The sequence below is a fragment of the Pan paniscus genome, chromosome 23 (assembly GCF_029289425.2).
Source record: "Pan paniscus chromosome 23, NHGRI_mPanPan1-v2.0_pri, whole genome shotgun sequence".
Lineage (NCBI taxonomy): Eukaryota > Metazoa > Chordata > Mammalia > Primates > Hominidae > Pan > Pan paniscus.
This window is the reverse complement of record NC_085927.1, coordinates 33,089,211-33,103,910: the sequence shown is the minus strand read 5'-3', so window position 1 is coordinate 33,103,910 and position 14,700 is coordinate 33,089,211. Positions and strand designations below refer to the sequence as shown.

Sequence of the window (14,700 nt, the reverse complement as noted above, 5' to 3'; positions counted from 1 at the left end):
GGTGGGCCCCAATTCTGGAGGGAGACCTGCTCCCCAGCCCAGAGGGTAAGCTGAGCAGACCTCTTAGCTGCTCTTACCATCGATCCCAGGACATTTCAGACACCTGACTCTGAGACAAGCAGAAACCTACTCAGATGCCAATACAACTCTTGGTTTGACAGGTTCTCTGGTGACCTGCCCGAGGACACCCGGACTCCAGAGGCACATGAGCCCCACTGCAGTGGGAGCAACTCCCTGGCATGGTGGGAGCCCTGGCCAGCCTCAGCCACCCGTGCTTCTCCATGATGACAGTGAGTGTGGCCCGTCCCAGGCACAGACGCTTAGGTGTGTTCTGAGACATGCCAAGTATGTTCTTCACAAGACTCCCACAACCAGCATAAGGCACTCATCGCTATTTTCATTTTGCAGATGGGGAAACTGAGGCTTGGAGGACAAAGCTCCGGGGGCTGCTGTTCTTTGCAAGTGTAACTATTCACAACACCCTAACAACTGAAAATAAGAAGTGACTGATAATTCCTGATAGCACTTTCCCAGCAACTCTGGACTCAATTCCTGCCCAGCCACTTAAAGCCTGTGCTCTGCACAGGTTACTTTATGACCAAACTTGTCATTGGCAAAAACAGAAAATCAAATCCTTGTTACTGCCAGGTGCGGTAGCTCACGCCTGTAATCCCAGCACTTTGGGAGGCCAAGGCACTTTAGGTCAGGAGTTCAGACAAGCCTGACCGATACGGAGGGAAACCCCATCTCTATTAAAAATACAAAAATTAGCTGGCTGTGGTGGTGTGTGCCTGTAATCCCAGCTACTCGGGAGGCTGAGGCAGGAGGATCACTTGAACCCGGGAGGTGGAAGTTGCAGTGAGCCAAAACTCCGCCTCAAAAAAAAAAATCCTCCTTATGAGGCCACTGGGGTCAACAGGATAACATTTAAGTCAATTTAAGCAGCACCTTGTTGCTAATGTTGGTGGCAAACTGGTCCTGATGGTATCCTTCCCTGCCCTCCCTGAGCTGTTCTTTCCTCGTGCCCACTCTATCTGAAGAGAAAACAGGAAAGGCACCAAGGGATGACCCAAGTGGGCACTGTGTCTGCTTTTCCACAACGCCCCCTCTGCCAGCAGCAGCCTCCCTGACGAGGGCACACAGAGACCTCAGCATGCAGAACTCACTTTCCAGAGAGTTCTTGGTCGTTGGATCCTTGGCATCTTTGTTGCTTCTGGCTCTCAGGTTCTGCAGAGAGAAAAGCGCATGTTCACACAGATGACAGAAGCAGCTTTGATGATGCAGAAAGTTCCCCCTTTGGCAACAATTTCAGCTTTCCCTCACTACAACAAACCCCAGGTGCATTCTGAGCTGATAATGAAATCACAGGGTGTGCAGGGACCCACGAGCAAGCTGAGCACGCAGGATGCCCTGGATGCTGCGGTCCACCTGGGACAGGGCTTCTCAGCCAGGTCACTGTTGACATTTTGGGCTACAAATTCTCTGAGCAGCTGTCCTGGGCACCTTAGGGTGCTGAGCAGCTGCCCTGGCCTCTACCTATAGGTACAGGAGCACGCCTGCCTTCCTGCTGTTTTGACAACCAAAATGTCTCCAGGCATTGCCAAGTGTCCCTTGTGAACAAAATCACGCCTGGCTGAGATCCTCTGACACAGAGGATCCTGTAAATGGAGGCCAACAGGAGCATGCTCCTAAACACACGTCACTGTTTTCTTGGGGCAATTAGACAGCATGCAGGGGGCTGCCAGTTCCGAAGAGCACCCATCTTTGGAGACGGCCAGGGCAGGCCCACCACTGCAGACTGACACTGGATTATACCTCCACCTGCCCTCTCCGGATCTGCAAGTGTACTTACTAAAAAATGAGGTGCTAAGATTCCCAGGGCAAAAGCAGGGCTTGTAAGCGAATAGCCTAGGCTGTTTTGATACAACTGTGTTGAAAGCATCACTGGAGAAGTGCAGAATAAAAGATCCCTGTGTGCCTAAAATCCTCTGGGAAGGAGCTGAGATTAATTCCTGGTACTAAGCTTCTGAACAAAAGCATAAACAGAGACAGAAGAGGTTCTGAGGTTGCTCTGCCAACCTCTTGTGCTGCAGGAAACATCTCAAGACCAGACGAAAGTGTTTTCCAGCTCACTGGGGCCAAACGCTGCCATGCACTTTGGTACCTTTCCTGAGAGTTTAACAGCCCTCGCAGTGACTGTTCTTCTGTACATCTGACTCAGCAGTTCCCAAAGGGTGTAAGGGGGTGGGAGAGCCAAACAAAAGACTGCAAAAACCAGGTGCTGGGCTCACAAGAGCCTGGGAGGCGGCCCACGTGTCCGTGGACAGTGTGATGCTTGGGAGTTATCTAGGAGCTCCAGGAACACCTGCCTCAAGAAAACTTGTGAGTTTTGTTTAACCCTGCATTTCCCAAACTGGCCTGACTCCCAAAGCCCTTTTCATGTAATTCCTATTCCTACCGTCTGGAGAGCTGGTGTTCCATGGAACCAGATCTAACTGGATGCTGCCCATCTCTCAGGACTGTCCCAGGAGAAGACGGACACTACTCCACTCCTTCCTGTACTTGAGGGTGATCCTTGAACTCCCACGCCTGAGCACTGACCCCCCAACACCTCTGCAGGGCTTGCTGCTTTCTCTTCCTTGCATTTGACTCTGCTTTCTTTGGGTGGCTCCAATTCCTCTGGGTCTTTTTTGAAACACAGAGAACCAAAGTGCATGTCGCCCTGACGGTGCAGGTGCCACGAACTTTCATGGTGGGTCGGTTTGCGGCTGGTCCTGAGCCCCATCCCACTCCCTGCATCTCAACCATGGCTCAGAATCCACTGGTGCATGGTTGGTGGCACCACGTGATCCCCAGGTGGCGTCCCATGGTGTTTCCTCCCTCCTCTGCAGAAACCTGTCTGGGTGGACTTGAACTTGCCCGCTTAACTGTAACCTGTTCTTAAAAGATCAGGTCCCTGATTTGTCAAGGTCACTTGAAATTCGATGCCACCATTCCAGCTGTTGGGGAGGAGGTTTGCTCATTTAATGAAAAAGGAAAAGAGAACAGATTGAATGGTCCAGAGGGAGTCTGGCAGTGGGGAGGGAGCTGGAGCCCCGGATACATGCAGAGCCTGTTACCAGCAGCACCTGGCGGAGCAGGGTGCCCCACAGACTCTGGAGGAACAGAGCGGCAGGTACTGTCACCACTGGAGACATCAGAGCAAAGCCCGTGATGCTCCATCCGGTGATAAACAATAAGACGGCACAAAGCCTCAGCAACAAAGCCCAGGGGTGACAGCTGAGGGTGTCCCAGCAAGGGTGACCGCATTCACTCCCTATTTCTAGTGCCCATGTCTCTTTCTAACCCTGCGGTTCTCACACGGAGGGCTTTCTGCTCAGAACCCTTGCTGGGTGGGGGAAAGCCAAGTCAGAAGGCAAAGCTACAGCGAGATGGGGGGCTCATGAAGAGGCAAGGGCCTCCAAAGAGGAAAATGTCGCAGAGTGACCACCAGGCAGACACAGGCTGGGGAAGGGCAGAAAGAACCCCAGTCTGGAGTGCAGACCCAGGGGTGTGGCTGGGTTCTGGTTCTGGCTAGGCCACCAGCCTCCTGAACGGCCCATTCATGGTCTCTGTTTCTGAATGACTCTTTCGAGGCCCTGGGCGCTAATGCCGCATGGTTTGAGGTTTCAGCTTCCTGGGGCTAAATGCAGGCAGGGAGTCAGCAGCCTCTCAGACCCGGGGCCTGGGTTAGTGCAGCTCCAACCTGTCGCTTTGCTCCCCACATGGGTCTACAGAGCACAGGTGCCATGAGCCCTTGCCCCACGGCGCTAGCCCCCATGCTTCCTCAATGCTCTCAAGGTCTCTGGCAGGCTAGAAAAGGAAGAGTGGGCCACCTCCGGCCTCGCCTCCAGTGCCAGGTACAAAGTCAGCCTCAGGACTCTTGTGGAGAGAGCTGCTCACAGGCAGAACTACAGACACCCCTCACTGCAGACAGACAGTGCAAAGAGTGTCCCCGGAACTCAGCAACCCCCAGAATCAGGCCCTCGCCCCCGGGGAGGCAGGACGCCCTGTGGGCTGCTCCTTCTGTCTGGGCACAACAGCATCCCCAGCACAGGGCTGACGCAACGAACCCAACAGAATCTGGAAACAGCTGGGGTTCACGACCAGATCTTGATCTGGTGCACTCTGTTCTCCTCAGGAGGTGGAGGGTACAGGTGGGAGTCAGCGGTGCACCTGTCTGAATGGCATCAAGGCATTACCTCAGAGATTTCTGCAAACTGAGCATTGGCCTGACAGCACTTCTCAGCCATTTCCATGGCAACTCCGTAGTTGTCCACGAAGGCCCGGTACACACCCAACTGGCTGGCCTGAGGGGGAGGAAGGAAGAGAGAGTGGGACAGGTGCTGCTGCTCCCCCACCTTTCTGAAGAGCAGGCTCCCGTGCACAGCTCTGCAGAAACTCCAGGGACAGCAGACGGCACACAGGCTGCAGAGGCCTCGGCGCTTCCGTGCTGCTCCCTCCCACCTGCTCCCCTCCCCACGCACCCAGCACACTTCCCGTTCCCAAAATGACATGCTGAGAAGTGACTCACGGCGCCAGGCAGGTAACAGTTCCCTTCCAGAGCTACTTATTCCTCCCACCCCACTCGCTGAAATGGTGCCATGAGCGGCAGCTGAAGTTTGAGGTTGTCAGTGAATCTGGACAAGTGTCTGTGCTCAGCACTTTCCCATTCTGGCTGCAGGAGTGTACCCTGGACACAGAGGTCACCCCCTTTCCCACCCATGGTGTTCCACGCATGTCCAGTCCCTTCAGACACATAAGAAATGCCAAGTCCGGCCGTCTTTGCAGAAGAGAGCCTCCCACTGCACAGACACAAGCCCATCCTGGGCCTGGTGAGGGTGCTCAGGTGTCATGCTACACACCTGGCGGGGGGAGACCGACTGGCTGTAAGGCGAGAGGTGTTGTTTGTTCTTTATTAAACCAACGGCAATAATAGATCTCCTCACTGCACCTCCAGCTCAGACACACACTCGACTCAGCAACAACTTGTGTGAGTGCAGTAGACACCGCCATCTCTGGGCCCCACAACACCTTTATGGGCAGCGAGGGAAAAATCAGCAAACCTAGGCCTGGGGAGTATAAGGGCAGACCCAGGAGACGCACTGGTCAGGGCTGGAGACTCCCACTGTAGCTGACTGCAAGCTGGAAGCCCAAGGCATTCACGGCTCCTGGTGTTTGTTTTGTGTCAAACCTAAATTTTATTTCCATGTGCATTTGCATTTATATTGAATTTTATGTTTCTACAGATGACAATCCCAGATGCTGGATAAACCAGGCACCCTTGGCACTGTCTGATCTTCTGGCCCTGCTCCCTAGAAGGGCTGCAAGAAGGGTCTTAGAGTGTACGAGGAAAGGGTAGCAGCTGGAAGACGCCTGCCAGGCCCCTGCCATGCTGACCACCCGGAGGAGTCCTTGCATCCTCCAATTCTAGGTTCTTCCTCATCCGTGCAGTGATGAGGCCCAGAGCTCTTCCTTCTTTCCCTCCTCCCTCCTTTGCAAGTCACTGAGTGCCTCCCAGCCTTGGTACAAAGCAGCCAAGGGCCTGCTTTAGGCCTTGTCACCGCAGTGGTAAACAATTCAGACACGGCGCTGCCCTCTGAAGCTGGTGTTCTAACAGGACAGCGCCTGATAAACACGTGCATGAACACACACAAGCAAAGTAATGGCAGATGGTTATAAGCAGGACAGGGACTGAGAGCGAGGAGACTGCTTTTGAGAATGTGGTCAGGACCAGGACAGCCTCTCAGAAGAGGCGACAGCTCAGCAGGGTCTCAGGGGTCTTGGGAAGAGGACTCCTTTCAAGGCTTCTCCTCCCTCCCGCTCCAGGAGCTCACATCTTCCAGGTGGCTCGTGCAAAGTTCTAAGCAATTCCTTTCCACATTTTTCACTAATCAAAAACGTGCCTCCGGATCTGATGCACTGAGACGCACACAGCCTCGCTGCTGTGGTGCTGTTACGCACAACGTGAAGCTATTCCTGAGGAAACTGGCAAACCCGAGTGGGCCTGTGCCCTTCAAAAAATGTCAAGGTTGTCTGGGCACGGCGGTTCACGCCTGTAATCCTAGCACTTTGGGAGGCCGAGGCAGGCAGATCACCTGAGGTCAGGAGTTCAAGACCAACCTGGCCAACATGGCAATACCCAGTTTCTACTGAAAATACAAAAATTAGACGGGCGTGACGGCGCATGCCTATAATCCCAGCCACTCGGGAGGCTGAGACAGGAGAATCGCTTGAACCTGGGAGGCAGAGGTTGCAAGGAGCTAAGATCACGCCACTGCACTCCAGCCTGGGTGATAGAGCGAGACTCCATCTCCAAAAGGGGGGGAAAAAAAAAGGCAGGGTGCGGTGGCTCATGCCTATAATCCCAGTACTTTGGGAGGCTGAGGCGGGCAGGTCACCTGAGGTCAGGAGTTTGAGACCAGCCTGGCCAACATGGTGAAACCTTGTCTCTACTAAAAACACAAAAAATTTAGCTGCGCATGGTGGCACGTGCCTGTAGTCCCAGCTACTCAGGGAAGCTGAGGCAGGAGAATCACCTGAACCCAGGAGGCAGAGGTTGCAGTGAGACAAGACTGCACCACTGTACTCCAGATTGGGCGACAGAGTGAGACTCTATCTCAAGGAAAAAGAAAAAAAAAAAGTCCAGGTCATGGAAGACAAGCAAAGTCTAAGGAACTGGTACAGATGGAAGGAGACTAGAGAGATGTGACAACCAAGTACATAACATGATCTTAAACCGGGTCCTGAATCAGAGAATGAAAACAGCTGTGAAGAATGTAATTGTTAACTTGGGGGAAGTTAACATGAACTACATATTAAATAATAGTACCTCATGAATGTGAAATTTCCTGAATTTGACAAATTCTACTGTGAGTTACAGGAATGTTCTTGTTCTTAGCAAATGAAGTATTCAGGGGGAAAACTTCTTGTGCTTGTGTGTGTATGTGTCTATGTGCGTTTGCGTGCGCACAGAAAGAGATAAAGCAAATGTGGCAAAAAGTTCCCATCAGTGTATCTGGATGAAGGCTATACTAGAGCTCTTTGCTCCATTCTTACAGTTCTCCTGTAAGTTTGAAATAATTAGAAAAATAAAAATTCTGAGTTGATAAAACTTCAGCCAGAACCACAACCCAGAGCAGGGAAGTCAGCCCGTGCAGCCCCACAGGAGGAGGTGGCAGAAGCCGCATCTGAGTCTGGCTTTCTGAACCACTGGACGTGGATCACGAGTTCTTGGGCATGGAAGAGGCACTGGAGCTGGGAAGGGCACTGCAAGCTCCTTTGGTCCTAAGACTTGTCCAACCCGGAAGCCTGACAGAGCGATGCTGGGCCAACCCTACTGAGCTGGTCATGGGGACAAGGGCAGGCACCGGGCATATCTGTCCTTGGGGAGTCCCCAGCACCCAGCCCAGGTTGAACACACGTGAGTACTCAGCTCGTCGTTATGGCGAACAACTTCCCACTGCAACCCCAGCCTCTCCTCCGAGTCTTCCGGCTGCATCATCTGACGCATGAAGGTAGCTCAAGGCCTCCAGGGCAGCCAGCGGAAACTTTCCAAAGTTAAATTCCAGTGTTCCTCAGATATTAAAGTTTTAAAAAAGTCTCTGAGTGATTTCGGAATATTATCTGGCGAAGAGCTCTGGATGTGTGTTTTTTTCCCCCCAACAACACGATTCTCCATTTCTCAGGAGGGCGGCAGGCCAAGTCACGTCCACTAGGTTTTTTTGTGTGTGTGTGTGTGTGAACAATCAAGCTTTATTTTTACAAAAATGAAAATTGTAAAATCTCTCAACAGCCAGCCTGAGGTAGGGCTGGCTAGAACTCACTCAGAACTGCTGGGTTCCCTTTGCCCTCTCTTGGTTTCAAAGCAAAACCAGGCCACAGTGCCCCAGGAATGAACCTCTGGCCCCGAGAGGTTGGTCAAGCGTGAGGTCTGGCTGGTGCCAGCGGGCTATTGGCAGCCTCACCTTTCTTTCCAGAAAGTGGCAGAAAGAAACCACCTGGGAAGGCGGGAGAACCTCACCTCACTCTGTAGGCTATCACGGCTCTAATAAGGGGTGTAGGATGGGCCTCTCCAGGCCAGATCCTTGCTCTGGCCAAACAGAGTCGCAGGGCCCAGGTTCAGCTGCACTCCTCTAAAGCAGCAGGTCCTGCCTCTCCAACAGGTTCCTGGGAGGGACTGCATCTCTGGTAAGCCACAAAGCTCCAGGAGTCAGAAGCCTCTACTGCAAGGTGCCTGAGCACTGGGCTCACAGGCCCAGGAGCACAGTGGGGCAGTGGGGAGGAACTATCACTGCACCCTTCATGCAAGAGAGGTCCCTGACTCACTGGTCTCCTTGGCCCACAGGCAGGGGTGGCCCTGACGGTCACGGGTTTTGAATATCCAGGACGTGGAGGTTGTAAGACAGCGCAGCATAGAGATGCTTGGTGGTGAGATGCAGGCAGTACACAGGGCTGCCGAGGCGGGTCGACGTCAGCGGGAAGGCGTGCGGGCAGGCCCTTTGGTGCCGGTCTCACAGCCGTACAACACTGTAGAAGGAGGAACCTGTGGCAAGCAAGTGGTTGCCATCTGTCTGCAGGCAGTACAGGGTGCTGTTGTGGGGCTCCTCCCACTCCATGACACATTTCCGGACACTGGTGCGGCAGTCCCAGTAGCGAACATAGGTGTCATAGCCACAGGACAGCAGTGCGAAAGGGGACTCATACATGACATCCAGCACCCCAGCCCTTGGGGGAAAGTCACTGTCCAAGTGTGTCATCAGCTGCCCACTGTTGAGGTCCCAGATTTTCAGGGGTGAGAAGTGCCCACAACAAGCCGTCTCTGTCACAAAAGAGCTGAGTAATGGCCTGATAGCAACAGACCAGATTTGGTCTTCAGTCTGGATGCTGTATAAACACTACCCCAGCTGGCCTGAGGCCAAAGGCCACACCTTGGCCGTCCTGTCCCTGGAGCCACTCACAATGATATGATGCCCCCTTTGCAATCCACACAGTTCACCTCCTGTTCATGAGCCCAGTACGTGACAGCGAAGGTGCTGTGAATCTTACCAAGGCCAATCTTCCCATCTCCTCCTGCACTGACAATATGCGAGTTGGCCAGCACAAAGTGGCAAACGTCCTCATCATGTCCAGCAGACTCCCAGAGGCTGACGGTTCAAGCTGGCACCATCTGGACGGAACTGGTAGGCCAGGATGAAATTAGCCTGGGATATGTACAAAGCATCATCCTCTAGCTGCATCCAGGGCATCTGACTGCATCTCCACTTCAGCAGAATCCCCTCTTGGCAGCGCCCCACTATCCAGTTCTGAGACACCTTCACTGGGACACTGGTCATCAGGTTGGTGCCGAGCCGCGTGAAGCCGGAGTTGAGCGAGGCCCAGGCTATTTGGCGCCGGAGCAGGTCGCAGTTGGTGAAGTGCCACAGCCAGCGGTACACCTGGGCCAGGCGGCCGAGGGCCCGCATGTCGAGGTAGGAGCACATGAGCAGCAGCAGCACTTCCGGCAGGCGCCAGAGCGCTGGCCCCGCAGCCGGGCAGGCGGCTGACTCCCGAGCCGCCTCCTCCTCCTCCTCCCTGGCTGCCGCCGCCATGGCCGCCCCTGTCCCCGGGATGTAGGCCCAAACCTGACCTCCTTGTCCTTGTACTCTTCCCGGCCTGGCGCCCTCCCGCCGCCTAGCCCTGACCCTCCATTCCTCCTTCCCATACTCTCTTCCTTGTGCCTCTTTCCCGGCCCCTGCGCTCCCCTCATCTCCTCTGATGATGCCTCTCGCCCCTTCCTCCACGCTTCCGCCTCCCTCTGCTTCCTCTCTTGGGCGTGTCCTCGCTCCCGCCTCAGCCCCCGGCCCGCTGCCTCCTTCGCCCGCTGCCTCCTTCGCCGTCTGCGGCCCGGGCTTCCCTTCCGCCCTGCTTCCTCTTCCGCCTTGCCCCTCTCGCTCGCTTTTCCCTTCCTCTTCCCCTTCCTTCGCTTCCCCCTCGTCACCCTCCCTTCCTGCAGCTTCTTCGCCTCTCCGCCCCCGCCCTCACCCGGGCCCGCCATTCCCGGCGGCCCCCCACCCAGCGGCCCTGGCTGCCCAAGAGCAGCCGCGGGGCGGCCCGACGCGGAGCCCAGCCCGAGCCACCACCCTCCACTAGATTTAAAACTGCTGACACACACACGGAGAAACGGGGGTGGGGGGGCTTCAAAGATGGAGGGGGCGGCATGTTTCAAAATACAGCCTCCTGCTCTCTGGCCATGGGGGAAAGAGCCCCAGGGAGCAAGAACTGGAACAAATTAAGTGCCTTCTGTGTTCCTCAAGCCTTAGCTCTGGCCTGGAGTCTGGGGGTCTGCAGCACAGGGTGGCAGAGGGAGGGGTCCCCCTACAGGAAAGCCACACCTCAGAGCAGAAAACTCAGCCCCCAGCACCAGCCAAGGGGAGGCCCGAGGCCAGAGCTGTGTGTCTCGGTAGTCCAGAAGTGCTGGGGGAAGGGCTTTTAAGGAATCACATGCTCTTCACACTTAGAGGGGGGCCTGGCCTCTGGCCACACCTGCCCCTAGAGGACTTGTTTCCCAGCGGAGGAAGCCTGCTTCAGGGACAGTGTGTGCACACAGGGTGTGATGGCGCACACAGGGTGTGATGGCGCGCCCCTGTAGTCCCAGCCACACACACGGTGTGGTGGCGTGCACCTATAGCCCCAGCTACGCGGAAGGCTGAGGCCGGAGGATGGCTTCAGTCAGGAGTTCTGGGCTGTAGTGCACTACACACTAAGTTTGGCATCAATATGGTGACCTCCCAGGAGTTGGGAACCACCAGTTTGCCTAAGAAGGAGTGAAACAGCCAAGGTTGGAAAGGAAGGAGGTCAAAACTCCCGTGCTGATGAGCAGTGGAACTGCGCCTGTGAATAGCCACTGCACTCCAGCCTGGACAACGTAGTAAGTCCCCATCTCTTTTTAAAAATACCTATCTAAATAAATATAAATTAAAAAAAAAAAAAGTCTGGGCATGGCGGCTCACGCCTGTAATCTCAGTACTTTGGGAGGCTGAGGCAGGTGGATCACTTGAGGTTAGGAGTTTGAGACCAGCCTGGCCAACATAGCAAAACCCTGTCTCTACTAAAAATCCAAAAAATTAGCTGGACGTGGTGGTACACGCCTGTAGTCCCAGCACCGGCCCTGGGTTACTCACCAGCTTCTGGAAGAGGTCGCCCACCCGCTGCTGGTGGCTCCACTGCTGCACGCGGGGGAAGAGCCCATCATAGAACTCCTTGTGGATCTCGTAGAGCTCAGGCACTTTGAAGAAGATGGTCTCGATCTGCTGACTCGTCAGCACCGGCTGAGAGGTGGTGGCAGCGGCTTTCAAAGGCTTCATGGGCTGGAAGAGGGCACAAGTGAGGTAGCACAGGTGAGAGGGGCTGCCATCCGTCAGGTGCATTGTATGGCAGTAGACAGTCATGGTTACCTGACATATGAACTTTTATTTTTAAATCACATAAATACAATTTTAAAACCAGCTTGGTCTGGCAACTCAGTCTTCCACTGGTATCCACTCCAGGGATGGCGAGCTGCACCCAGGCTCTGACAGCTGACCTGGGACTTAAGGGCAAAGAGGCTCCCCAACCCTGTCACCCTGCCCCATCCCGCCCTGCTCAGCTTCCTAAATCCTCCTCACCAGCAGCAGTGCCTCCAGGTGGCTCAGGTAAGTTTCCTCGCTAGCCAGGATTCCAGACAGGACCCATTTTCTCATCTCCAAGCCCTTTTCCAAGTCCAGCTCACTCTGCAGGAGAAATAGACAGAAGTCAGCCTGGAAGGATGGTAGGAGGATTCTTGCATCAGGGCCCTCTGAGAGAGGAGGGCCAGCTTGTTGACCTCTGGACAAACCCCTGCCCCCACAAAGGCTCCACATGGAATTAAAGGGAGGCAGGGGACCCTCCGCACATACTAAGCCACACCCTCACAGTCACTGAGAATCCCGGGGAGGGGGGTCATCTGGCAACACCAGGGCCACCCTTATTCTTGCCAGACCGCGAAACAGAGTTTGGTGCGGAGCAGGCTGGGCCAGGCCTCCCTCCACGCTTCTGCATGCAACCCAAGGGCAGCTGCCTGACACAGTCAGGGAAGGAGAAGGAGGCTCTGACCTGAGGGGGCGTCGGAGCCCACAGCATGGCCACCTGGCTCCTGCTGCAGCCAAACTCCACTCCCCACTGCTCACCTGGGGCCCGCCTCACCTGGATTCTCTGACTGCTGCTGCCACATGACCCTTCGACTGACGGGGCCCAGGCAGCACCGCCTTCTCCAGATGCCCTCCCTCCCAGCCACAGGGACTGCTACCACCTGCCCCAGAAGAACCCTGTCCCTGGGGCTCAAGGCCTGTGTCCCCTGACCCTGCTTTTTAGACCCTGACATCACTGGACTGGCAGGGACCCTCGACAAAGTCCCCCCTTCCCATTAGCGTCCCTACTGAAAGTTCAGGGAAGCTCTACTGTTTTTGTCTCCAAATGATGAAGCTGACACATTGTTGGATGTTGATGTAGGGGACAGAGCCCATGCCCCTGGGAGGCCACCTTCTAATCCTAGTTATGATAACATCTCCCCTCCCCACTCAAATTCATGTGGAAGCCCTAACCCCCAGTACCTTAGAACGTTACCGTATCTGAAGGCAGGGCCTTTAAGGTAAACTGAAGCCAAAAGGTTCCATATGTCCCATTCTTTTTTGTTTTTTTTGAGACGATGTCTCACTCTGTCGCTCAGGCTGGAGTGCTGTGGCACAGTCACAGCTTACTGCAGCCTTGAGAGCCCAGGCTCAAGTCATCCTCCCATCTGAGCCTCCCAAGTAGCTGGGACCTCACGCACCCACCACCTCGCTCTGCTAACTTAAACATTTTTGGGGGGTCCAGGCTCAATGTCTCATGCCTGTAATCCCAGCAGTTTGGGAGGCCGAGGCGGGCAGATCACCTGAGGTCAGGAGTTCGAGATCACCAGCCTGGCCAACATAGTGAAACCCCGTCTCTACTAAAAATACAAAAATTAGCCGGGTGTGGTGGTGGGCACCTATAATCCCCACTACTTGGGAGGCAGAGGCAGGAGAATTGCCTGAACACAGGAGGGGGAGGTTGCAGTGAGCCGAGACCATGCTGTGGCACTCCAGCCTGGGCAACAAGAGCGAAACTCCGTCTCAAAAAAAAAAAAAAAAAATTTTTTTTTGTAATAGAAACAAGGTCTTGTCATGTTGCCCAGGCTGGTCTCAAACTCCTGAGCTCAAGCGGTCCTTCCACCTCAGCCTCCCAGAGTGGTGGGATTACAGGCATGAGCCATGTTACCCCATCAGGACTAGGGTGCTTGTAAAAGAAGAGGTCAGGACACAGACTCAAATGGAGGGAACATTATGTGAAGACACATAGAGAAGACAAGCCCAGGAGAGGGGCCCGAGAAGAAACCAACCCTGCCCACCCCTTGATCTTGGACTTCAGGCCTCCAGGACTAGGAGAAAATAAACTCCTGTTCTTTAAGCCCCCCAGTCTGTGATGCTTTGTTACAACAGTCCCAGCAAAGGCATGACACCAAAGATGATGACACCAAAGGCCACAGAAACCGCCGCCTGACTTCCTGGCCACTCTCGCCTACTCCCTGGCCACTGGCAATGTTGGAGGCTGGCCATGCCCATGGCAGCACCTCAGTGCTCCACCGGGCTGAGGCCGTGCTCCCTTTGTCCCGCCTGTGCCCAATGGCCCTGCCTGCAGTCAGAGGAAAGTGTGTGGGCGCGGGGGGTGGGGGTGGTGTCAGGTCCAGTGTCTGTGACAGCCCCGCCCACTTCTCCACTGGTTGCTGGGCTCCCAGGCGTGGAACTGGGGCGGTGGTCCCTGATCACTCACTTTCCCACTTTCGGGGAAAATCACTGGCTGCGGGCAGGCTTCTTGTTGGCCCCGCTGACGTCTAGGCCCGGAGGAGTCTCTGTCAGGGGCTGGGTGGCATCCTGTGCCTTGCAGGATTCTGTGCAACATCCTTGCCTCTACCTACCGTATGTGAGTAACACCCTCTCCCCCAAGGTGTGGCAGCCACAATGTCTCCAGGCGCTGCCACACATGCCCTGGGAGCAGAATCACCTCCAGTGAGAACTGATGGGTTTGAGGAAGGATCTGACTGAGGTCAGCTCAGGCCTCATGGTATCTGTAGAATTTGGAATCAGGGTCCCAGCACAGCCCCTGCCTACTCCCAACCCTGCTGTCCTATTTCCCTGGCCCTCTAGGAGGGAGGCATGTCATGGTATAGACAACAGGTTCAACACGAAGCGCCCAGGGCCTGGCCTGCCCCATGGTCTCAGGCAAATGCCCTCCGGCCCTGAGCCTCCACTGCCCGGGGAGGGAGCCCCACCCTGTGCCCTATTTGAGTCCCTGGGGCTTGGACCACACATCCTCACTTGCCCACTGGGACCATCTAAAAAGCCTTCCTGGGCCACCTTTTTGCCCTGGGAATCTCCTAAGTGTGTGCACACTTGTGTGAATATATGCATGAGGTGTCAGCATGCCCGGGTGCCTGTGTATATGTGTGTATATATATGCATTTATACACACGTACATGTGTGTGGGGGGGACAGCCATCAAGATCTGGGCTGAGAGCAGCTCCAAGGAAAAGGACATGCAGGTTCCATGCACACCTGTCTCCCCAGGGCAGGGTAGGCAGTGACTCCA

General features: G+C 55.0%; 1 protein-coding gene and 1 pseudogene across 2 annotated transcripts in view; both read right to left on the bottom strand.

Annotated features, from left to right (window-relative positions):
* Positions 1–14,700, bottom strand: part of BCR (BCR activator of RhoGEF and GTPase) — a 137,488-nt gene that overhangs the window by 45,255 nt on the left and 77,533 nt on the right. For both annotated transcript variants that reach the window (XM_034951699.4, XM_034951698.3), the window contains exons 3-6: positions 11,685–11,789; positions 11,202–11,387; positions 4,242–4,349; positions 1,167–1,227 (exon numbers count right to left, since the gene is read on the bottom strand). In XM_034951699.4, the coding sequence (XP_034807590.1) occupies positions 1,167–1,227; positions 4,242–4,349; positions 11,202–11,387; positions 11,685–11,789 (460 nt within the window). The remainder of the gene's footprint in view (positions 1–1,166; positions 1,228–4,241; positions 4,350–11,201; positions 11,388–11,684; positions 11,790–14,700) is intronic.
* On the bottom strand, positions 7,779–10,001 carry LOC100971936 (F-box/WD repeat-containing protein 4-like; annotated as a pseudogene).